Source organism: Solanum stenotomum, chromosome 11, assembly GCF_019186545.1.
Source record: "Solanum stenotomum isolate F172 chromosome 11, ASM1918654v1, whole genome shotgun sequence".
NCBI classification, from domain to species: domain Eukaryota; kingdom Viridiplantae; phylum Streptophyta; class Magnoliopsida; order Solanales; family Solanaceae; genus Solanum; species Solanum stenotomum.
The window spans coordinates 51,933,759-51,944,836 of NC_064292.1; the positions used below are offsets into that span (position 1 = coordinate 51,933,759).

Sequence of the window (11,078 nt, forward strand, 5' to 3'; positions counted from 1 at the left end):
TTCTATATGAGTATTTTGGACTATTCGTAGCTATATTATTAAATTAATGGGGTAGTTTTAATAATTAATTTAATTGATGGTTAAAGAATTAACACTAAAATTAGTAGTGAGCAATTTTTACCTCTTTTATAATTAGTCATATAATAATTAATCTGCAGAAGAAAGAAAACCAAAAGAGTCGCATATGACAACTTGTGTATATGAAAATGGTGGGGATAAATTGTTGCGGGTTTGTCTGGGTAATGACAGTAACATAATTGAGGAATAATTATGGCATAGGAATTGAAAGTTAATGATTATAATATGTGGTGTAGGAAATTGTTATTTGAGAAGAATGGATACTACAGTGATTAGATAAATATTGGTTGGTTGTTTAATTTTGTTAGTGTTGATGTATTAAAAATTATATGAAAAACGTGGTTAGTCATTCATGTGAGTTCTTGGCATTATTGTACGACTTCTTAATGACCAATTAATGATTGACAATTGAGTTAGTTATTACCATCATATAGTAATAGATTGAAGTTGGCAACATACTCCAGTGAACTGCAGTTTATACAATTGAATAGGTCAGGTTATTACTTATGGCATAGGTGTTAAGAGTTAGCATGGTTCTCTCATCACAAGTTAGCTTCCATTTTTAATTAATATTATTTTATTATCATAATATAAGGTAAGTTGTAATTTATTGAGATAGGTAATTAAATATTAGGTATATTATTCGAATATCCTTAAAGTTATGCTAATTGGAGGAATTAAGACTTACCCTTAGGTTTGAACTTTAGGAAATTGATTAAAGAATTAGATAAGTTTTTGGGTCTAGGCTAGACATAGAATAATGTGAGTGTTTATAGACTCGTTAACTTACAAATTATGCATATATACTTGATAGATTGGCAAGGTTCGGAGGCATTGAGAAAGGGAAAAGTATTGGTGAAGTATCTTGTTTCACTTCGGTTCTTTGGTGGAGGTAGGTTATGGTTTATTCTATTTGATAGATAGACTCTTAATAGTGATTGATATTGTGAAGTTCTCTATGTACTTGATTGTGTGATTGTGTAGCTTGGTTGTGTGGTTTGTGATTGGTCTGAAATCCAGAGACCGTGGAATTTACAATCTTTAACCCTCTCTATCGAAGTGATGTCTTCAATAAAGAAGGCTTGATGAAATATTGTTGATGAATTGAAAAGTGGTGATCATAAATGATAAATTAATGATATTATTGGATCGGAGTGTCACGTTTTGACACGGTATAATTTGATCGGAGTGTCACGTTCTGACACTATATTATTGGATCAGAGTGTCACGTTTCAACACGGTTTAATTGAATCGGAGTGTCACGTTCTGACACGGTATTATTGGATCGAAGTGTCACTTTCCGACATGATATAATTAGATCGGAGTGTCATGTTCCGACACGGTAACATTAAAGGAAAAAGATATTGAATTAACTTAATGTACTCAATCTCAAAGAACTCAATTCCCAAATTAGTTTGGTTTGGAGGTATGAGTCCTCATTTGTGATCTTGATATTGTTGACTGATTACGTACTTACTTTAGTGTTGTTGACACTGGTTCATGTGTTTGTTGCTTGCCACCTGCTAAGTGTCATAGTTGATTTTATACTATTATTCATTACATATTAGTTTCTATTTTGGGTTGGCCGATAATATCTACTCAGTACATGTTGCCTTGTACTGAGCCCTACTTGTGTTTTTCTTTGTTTTCTTTTTGTGGAGTGCAACGAGTGTATCAGTGACTTCGACTCGCCTCAGCTTTAGCCAGTCTCCAGCACATCAGGTTCCAGGGTGAGCTATTCATTCCAGCTCATGTTGGATTCTCTTGGTCTTGGCATGATGTCCTTAGTTTTCGGACATAAACTATTTTATTCACTTATTTTGGTGTCTTTAATACTCTTAGACTTAGTATTTGAAGACTAGAGGTCCTTGATGTGATGACTTTCAGATTTTGGGGATAATAAGTGTTAGACTTTAGAGGTTTATTTGATTGGTTACTTTAATAAGTTTTGAGCTTCCGCATTATTGTTGTTGTTATTTGTAGTTAAATTATTGATATATGTTGGGGTTTGGATTCCTTGGTTCGCCCACTTAGGAGGTTAAGTGTGGGTGCCATTCACGAGTCATTTTGGGTTGTGACAAAATTTGTAGGGCAGCTATGGGAGAAACATGTTTTTAACAAAAGTGTTTTCACCTTCTAACTTTAATTTAAGCTAAAGAGTTTCATGTGTTTAGTGAACTTTTGATTTTTCATGTCATATTTTCACTTTCTAACTTTAATTTAAGCTAAAGAGTTTCATGTGTTTAGTGAGCTTTTGATTTTTCATGTCATCATCATATCTCCATACATATGCATGAATGATTCATTGAGTATAAAGATACTCTTTCCGTTTTAATTTACGTGACACATATTAGATTTCAAGATTCAAATAAGTCTATTTTTTATCGTAATTTTTTTAGATATCTTTTAATTTTTTTGAATTGTCAATTATTGTGACTTATAGTACTTTTTACATAGTTACAAATAGGGGTGTACAAAACCGAACCAAACCGCAAACCGAGTCAAACCGAAAAAAAAGCCCACTATTTCATAGTTTTTATCTTTTAATATATTATTTCAAGTTTAAGACTTAGAATTTGAATGGTCCAATAAAGATTATAGTTCATAGATGTTGATAATTATAATAAAACTTAAATCAAAATCAAATTAATACTAATACAAAAAGAAAATCAATTCAACACTAAGAATGACAATAATATTGAATATTTGTTCTTTAGTTTTACATTGGTTTAGACAATTAAAATACATAATCTAATTTTAATTTTCCTTAAATATTTAGTAATGTAACTAATACTTATTAAACTTATTTTAGCATGATTTAGTACTTTTAAATTATGATCATTTTCATCATGACTTTGCAATATTTATTTTATATGATGATTTCATTATTATTTTTATTAAATATTTTGTGTCATCAGTACTCATCTCATATTTTGTGTTATTTTTTTAAGAAACACCTTAGATAATTGTATTTTGGTTGGACTAAATAAATATTTGGAGCACAAATTAATTATATGTTTGTATGCAACCTTTACCGAAAAATTTGAGGTTTATTAGTTTGGTTTGATTTATAAATTAAAAAATTCGACACAATGGTTTGGTTTGGTATTTGAAAAACCCGAAAAATCCGAATTTTATTAGTTTGGTTTGGTTTATAAATTTAAAATTTTTACACAAATGGTTTGGTTTGATATTTGAAAAACTCGAACCAACCCGGTCAGGCGGTCATGTACACCCCTAGTTACAACTATATAAATTTTATTTAAAAAAATTGACGATTTCATGCGCACATTTTTGGTCAAACTTAAACTGTTTGACTCTCGAAAAATGAAATGTGTCACATAAATTGGGACAGAGAAAATAATTGTTATCAAATTTAATTAATTATTATTATTATTTAATATGCTTATTAATGCTCTATTATTAAATTGCCAAATAAAATTTGATTATAGGTGAGCCTATATAAACGGATATAAAAATCAACAATACTCATTAACTTATCAAAATAGTGTGTTCATTAAATTATCTTTCATTAAATAGTATCAATTTACTATAAGTTTTTTTAATTATATATAAGATCACTTTATTTTAATAAAGATAAATTTTAAAAAATAATTAACAACTTTTTCACTACTCATTTTAAAAAACCTCATCACTTTCCCTTTTAATTTTTTTTGCAACCGTATTGTTTATATACTAGGTGTCTGTATCTATCGAGATGCGTATGCCCTCAAAAAAAATATTACTTTCAAATTGAAAAAACCAAAATATTTTTTAGGAGATGAATTACACTATTTACAAAGTTATATTTATTATTTCACCTTGAATCAAAATTGTACTCCCTTTGTGAAACAATACTTGTCCACTATTGATTTTGCACACTTCTTAAGAAACTATAAATAGAAGGGTAATATTACTATATCACCCTTTGAATACAATAAATACAATGTTTTGAAAAATGTAATAGAGAAATTACTATAATTAATGATAAGGGTAAATTAGGAACTAAGTGTAAAATTATCCATTGCATTCATGAAGTGGACAAGTATTGTTAGACATCCCAAAATAGTATAGTGGACAACTATTGTTGGATAGAGATAGTAGTATTAGAAAATGATCTTTTAATTTAGGAAAAAATGACAAATATACCTCCGAACTATCATAAATAGTATGCAGATATTCTCCGTCATACTTTTGGGACATTGGTGGTCATGTCGTCCAAAAACTAGAGCATATATATCCTTCACTCTAATAGAAGACTAAATAGGGACACGTGGCGCAATCTTATCAGTCGGTCCGATATTTAATAAATATCGAGTTAGTGGATAAAATTATGACACGTGTATGTCCGTTAGTATAAATGGTATATATGCTTTAGTTTTTGGATGTCATTAACCAAACCATAATTATTATTTTTTTGTTTGATTTGGTTTGGTTATAGAAAAAGATGACTATAAATACTTGTGCCTTTTCTTCCATTTAAGTCATTAGATTTTAGCTTGCATTTAGAGTAACATTCTTTTATTCCTTAAAAGAGCAAAAAACAACAACATAACTCAAATAGTATAATGACTTACAATATTGGTGATAGAGTATTTGAAATTCTTACTTTTGCTCATGATGGTAAAGGTGGAGATGTCCACAAGGTTACTGCAAAGGGTAAGACACGTTCTTGTAGGAAATGGAGAAACTATCATATATCATGCTCGCATGCCAGTAAATTTTGTGGACTCCGTGGAATCAAGCCAAAGTCATATGTAAGCAAATTCTACGGTACAAAGTATTACAAACAAACATACATTGAGACATATGTAAGCAAATTCTATAGTACAAAATATTACAAACAAACAAACATACATTGAGACATTTACCCTATGGGTGATGAAGTGTATCGGCATCCAATTCCATTTTATTTAATTGCAAATACTTAATATATGTGGACATCTGGTGTGCAAGTAAGAAGCCAACTTAAGAATGATATGGATATAGCTCCTGCTCGCATGACTAGAAAATGTAGTGTTTGCAAGGAAACGGGTCACACAAAGGCACAATTCCCTACTCGATTTTAAATATATTGTTTATGTTTTTAAGATGAATGTAATAGTAGATCTTTTTAAATACATGTTGATATGCATTTAATCTGTCATGTCGCATTTTATATATACTAGTTTCTGGGTACGCGCGTTGCGCGTGTAGCTTATGTCAATAAGTATAAAAAAAATTAAAAAAAAAGTTATATCTATTAATAACAAATTTGTGCTATAAAACAAAATAAAAGTTTGTTATATTTTTTATATCCAAAACATGATGTTTGATCTCAAAGTTGAAAAAGAACAGAGAAAGAAAATGTTAAATTATAAAGCTTATTAAATTGAAGGACCTTGAATACACTTTTCAAATTGTTTTAGTTTATACACAAACAACAACAAAAATAATGACATATCTATATATAGTAACACAAAGTGGGATGATTTTATTATTTTAAAGTGTTTAAATATATCTCTAGTGTAGTCCAACAAAGTATTCTAAATAAGAAATTTATATGTTTTCATAAATTACAAATGTCACTTGTACTGTATATGTATATATAGCATTCAAAGAACTAGCTTTACAAATGTAAAGATTTCTCAATGCAAATTCATTGTGAATTCTTATGTAATAGTAAGATTTAAATCCCAAAAATATACTATAGCTTTCTTTATTTGTATTTCTTTTAAGTTCAATTTTTTAAATCTTTGTTAGAATGAATATTAATATTTTAGCATAAAAATTGTTGTTAGAGCAGTGTTAACAAAAAATTTAAAAGTTTTTCAATTTTTTGGTGAGTTTTTAGTACGCAATTCAACTTTATAAGTAGCAATTTCCCAGTTTTAAAACCACCTCTGTGAATGAAAACTGCACAACTCATGAATATTGTCAAACTGGGAAGAAAACAACTAAAACGAAGAACCTGATAACAATAAATGGTAACACTAATCTTAGTGATACAACGTGAGAATATGTAAGACCACCTTTATTTAGGACATCTATTAGTATTATTTATTATAGTAAAATGTTCTCTACTGCATCACATTAATTACAACATATATTCATAATTGGATACTTTTAAGATAATGTAAATTTTCTAGCCCTTTATTCCTACATAATTACTATTCCATAGTATTAATTATCTAAATATAATTACTAATTAGAAAGTATATGCATAGATTCTTTGAATTGGGAAAATCTAATCCTAAAATTTTAAAAAAATCATGATAATTTGATCCAAAAGGGAATGAATTATATATCGATAAATAAAGAATCATGTCATTGTTTTGTAAATAATAAAATAAAATAGAGATGAAAAAAAGAGAAAGACAGTCTTAAAATTAAATAACAATTACATGGAGATTCAAAAGGGAAGAAAGAATGTGATCATGATAACTATAAACTTCACAGTATCCGTATACAGCGACCTTGCTCGACATCAAAATTAAATCATCATTGTTAAACAAGAAATATAGATATCAAAAGATATGTTCATCACATTTTTCATACACAAAAAAATGATAATATTCATAAAAATTTAAGTACAGACTAAAAAATTCTCTCATTGTTAAATTACTTTACCTCGTCTGATATTTAATTTGATATATGACAAAAGTATTTCATGTGCACAACAAATCTAATCTTATTTGTGCTTGTGTACAACAATCCCCTTTATATGACTGGAAAAACAATTCCTTCAAATAGCCTCTAACCTCTGTTTCTAGTACCCATATTTTCCTACAATTTTATATCAAAATTGAATATACATAGGTAAATACCTAAAACTCTACAGAAAAGTTAGGAAAAAAAGACAAGTTTCTAATAGAGAAATTTTAAGAGCAGAGCTCGAAGAATTAAACAAAACATTAACAGAGAGGAAATGAAAAAGAAGTTCAAACTGTAAATAAGACTCACCATTTTGACTTATAAACGATTGTAAGATCAATTGTGATCTTTGAACTTTTTTTTATAAGATGTTATCCACATTACATGGACTTTTGTACTTCTTATTAATTAAAATTAAAATAATTTGTGAAAAAAGATAACTAAAAGTGGGAAAATCAGATTTTTTTTACCTTAAAAATGGCAATAGAGTCATTTAATTTTACAAGGGCATTTTGGTATTTCAACTTTTCATTTGTGATGTTCCCACTTATAATAATATATGATTGTTTGTATTATACTACACTATAAATTGTACAATAATAAATTGTATAATAATAAATTGACCATTCAAATGAGTTAAAAAGTAAAAAAAAAAATTACTATTTTGTAAATTAAAAAATAAAAAGAGATCCGTGAGTTGATATTACATTGTATTTGTATTATACTAAACTATAATAAATAGTTGATTTGACTTAACTAAAAAATGATTGATTTGACCCAACTTAAAAATAGTTGATTTGACCTAACTTAAAAAGGGTATGAAGAAAATCTTGTTGGGAGCGCTACTCTCGAATGGGTCCTACAGATCGTGATTCGGATTTAGTCGGAGCTCCGATGTGAGCTCCGAATACCGAATGGAAAACAAAAAAAAAATATGCATACTCTACAATTTTTTTGAAAAGAAATAAAGGAAGAGAATATTGCATACCGCCTATTTTGAGAAAAAAGAGAGGAAAATCTTAATGCAAACAAAAATGATTTCTTAATGTTAAATATATAATTTAAATCAAATTAAGCTATAAATTATGTCGAATCTGTACCTAAAACTCTAGCTATCCGCCTCTATGGACAAATTGGTCGTAACATTCTTTTGGGGCTGTCCCACAATAATCTTTAAAAAAATGATAAAAAATTAATAGAAGGCATTAATACTAGGAGGAAATTAATTAATTAAAGAAATCAAAATATGTGCTGCCCTAGTGGATTCTAGCTAATTTATTGTCAAAGTAGGGCAACTCTAATCAGGGTTGTTCATAGTTATGATTAAAAAATCAAATTGGATTGTAATTCGAATCAAGCTATTTTAAAAAATTGACATTTGGTATGGTTCGGTTTTTAAATTTTGAAAATCAATACTAATTGATTTGGTTTTGATTTTGCTAAAAAAATCGTAAAAGTAATCAAACCGAATCGAGAAATTTTATATATAAAATTTATAATTATTTATATATTATTCATAAGTAAAATATAAATATGTTGTTAAATTTTAATTAACTTAATTCTTTAATTTTATCATTTTCTTAATCCCAACAATAAAATTTTTAGGCTAACTATTTTAATCCTAAGTGCAAGTCTAATGAAATCCATTATTTTAGTCTTTACCTACTATACCTCATATCAGATATTCACACTTACTCTTAACTGAATCACTTTATTCGTTGTAATGATAATTGAATCCATATTAGTTTTCCGATGATTGTTCATGTGCTAGGTGTGTGTCTATCAAGATGCGTATGCCTCAATAAATTTATTACTTTCAAACCGAAAAAACCAACCAAACCGACACTAACCGAATCGACGGTTATTTTTTCATTTCGTTTGGTTTGGTCATAAAAAGGATGGCTATAAATACTTGTGCCTTCTCTTCCATTTAAGTCATCAGTTTTCAGCTTGCATTGAGTTATTCCTCAAAAGAGCAAAAAACAACAACAAAACTCTCATTATTAGCAATGGCTGCATTTGTGAACCATATTGAAGAAGAAGAAGAAGAGATTGTTCGCCCCATGGCCAACTTCTCTCCTAGTCTATGGGGCGATCGTTTCCTTTCTTTCTCCATCGACAATCATGTATGTATATATATAGTTTCGTGTTACATATATACATGATCTATTATGTTTTCGATCTTTATTGTGTGTTTATAAGTAGGAAAATGTAATTTGATTAATTTTTTTGGGGCACGTTTATAGGTTGCACAAAAATATGCTCAAGTGATTGAAGCATTGAAGGAAGAAACAAGGAGTATGTTGTTAGCTACTACTGGAAGGAAATTGGTTGAGAAATTGAATTTTATTGATGTTATTGACCGTCTTGGCATCGCATACCACTATGAGAAAGGAATCGATGAGATTCTGTATCGAATTTACAATGAAAATGCAAACTTTGAGGGTGATGATTATAATGATCTTTGCACTTTTGCACTTCAATTTCGGTTGCTAAGGCAACACGGTTACAACATATCTCCTGGTAAGTCCATTATGAAGTGCGTGTTTGATGTTGTTTATAATCGTTGTATGTTTGAAAGAAGCCTAATCGCGTGTGTTCTTCCTTGGAAAAAAACAGATTTTTTCAGCAAATTTCAAGATGGGAATGGAAAATTCAAGGAGTTACTTTCTAGTGATGTGTTAGGATTACTGAGTTTGTACGAAGCTTCACATGTAAGGACTCATGGTGAAGACATTTTAGAAAATGCACTCGATTTCTCCACTACTCATCTTGAGTCCGCGGCTCCGCATTTGAACTCTCCTCTTAAAGAGCAAGTAGCACATGCCCTTGAGCAATCTTTGCATAAGAGCATTCCTCGAGTAGAAACTCGATTCTTCATATCCTCAATCTACAAGAAGGAGGAATCAAAGAACGATGCGCTACTTAAATTTGCCAAATTGGATTTCAACTTGCTCCAAATGCTTCACAAACAAGAACTTGCTGAAGTATCAAGGTGGTGGAAGGATTTGGATTTTGTGACGACGCTTCCATATGCTAGAGACAGAGTAGTTGAATGTTATTTTTTGGCATTAGGGGTGTATTTTGAGCCTCAATATTCTCAAGCTCGCGTTATGCTTACCAAGACTATTGCTATGGCTTCAATTGTTGACGACACTTTTGATGCGTATGGTACAGTTAAAGAACTTGAAAAATACACTGATGCCATACAAAGGTATAAGATGGCTCTTGCTTCATTATATTTTTACACTCTCTTAATATGTATAATAATTAATTCATAATTTCTTTGTTATCATATAGATGGGATATCAACGAAATTGATCGTCTCCCTGATTACATGAAAATCAGCTATAAAGCTCTTCTTGATCTTTTTGATGATTACGAAAAGGAATTGTCTAGTGATGGAAGATCTCACTTTGTCTATCACGCGAAAGAAAGAGTATGTTTGAGTTACCTAAATAATATCGAATTACATATTTCCATTTCTAACTTTCATATGTTTGGTGTTCATAGATGAAAGAGATAGTGAGAAGCTATAATGTCGAGGCCAAATGGTTTATTGAAGGACATATGCCTTCTGTTTCCGAGTACTTAGGCAATGCTTTAGTAACTAGTACTTATTACTTGGTCACAACAGCGGCGTATCTAGGCATGAAGTCAGCTACAGAGCAAGATTTCGAGTGGTTGTTAACGAATCCTAAAATTCTTGAAGCTAATGTAACATTCTGTCGCGTTATTGATGACATAGCAACATATGACGTTGAGAAAGGCAGGGGACAAATTGCAACGGGAATCGAGTGTTACATGAGAGATTATGGTGTATCAACAGAAGAGGCAATGAATAAATTTCAAGAAATGGGAGAGACAGCATGGAAGGATACTAATGAAGGAATGCTTTGGCCGGTTCATCCTGTCTCTACAGAAATTTTAACTCGTATTCTCAATCTTGTTCGTATCATTGACGTGACATACAAGCACAATCAAGATGGATACACACATCCGGAGAAAGTCCTAAAACCTCACATTATTGCTCTGCTTGTGGACTCCATTGCAATGTAAACTATTCTTGAGAGCTAGAGGACTTCTATGTAGGACCTCCTTAAAGAATCTTGTAAGAAATAATATTGCAAGTACTTTTTTTGCTTTTTATTTCATTTATCATTTCACATTTTAAATTGTATGTTTTACACTTTGTTTGGATGATTGTTACGTATTGTTTCATATTGTATTGTATTGTATTGTATTGTGTTGTGTTGTGTTGTATTGTATTGTATTGTATTGTATTGTATTGTATTGTATTGTATTGTATTGTGTTGTGTTGTGTTGTGTTGTATTGTATTGTATTGTATTGTATTGTATTGTATTGT

At 29.8% G+C, this 11,078-nt stretch overlaps 3 protein-coding genes across 3 annotated transcripts in view; 2 read left to right on the plus strand and 1 right to left on the minus strand.

Annotated features, from left to right (window-relative positions):
• Window positions 1–11,078, plus strand: part of LOC125846052 (acyl-CoA-binding domain-containing protein 6-like) — a 64,163-nt gene that overhangs the window by 11,928 nt on the left and 41,157 nt on the right. The gene's annotated exons all lie outside the window — the stretch shown is intronic.
• Window positions 8,708–10,916, plus strand: LOC125843949 (vetispiradiene synthase 2-like). Its single transcript, XM_049523152.1, has 5 exons — window positions 8,708–8,837; window positions 8,958–9,234; window positions 9,331–9,925; window positions 10,012–10,150; window positions 10,225–10,916. Exons 1-5 carry the CDS (start codon window positions 8,721–8,723, stop codon window positions 10,768–10,770), a joined length of 1,674 nt encoding a protein of 557 aa, XP_049379109.1. The 5' UTR covers window positions 8,708–8,720; the 3' UTR covers window positions 10,771–10,916.
• The window catches only part of LOC125846051 (putative glycine-rich cell wall structural protein 1), a 5,388-nt gene continuing 5,105 nt past the window's right edge, over window positions 10,796–11,078 (minus strand). Inside the window, exon 2 of the mRNA XM_049525510.1 lies at window positions 10,796–10,809. Coding sequence (XP_049381467.1) covers window positions 10,796–10,809 — 14 coding nt within the window. The remainder of the gene's footprint in view (window positions 10,810–11,078) is intronic.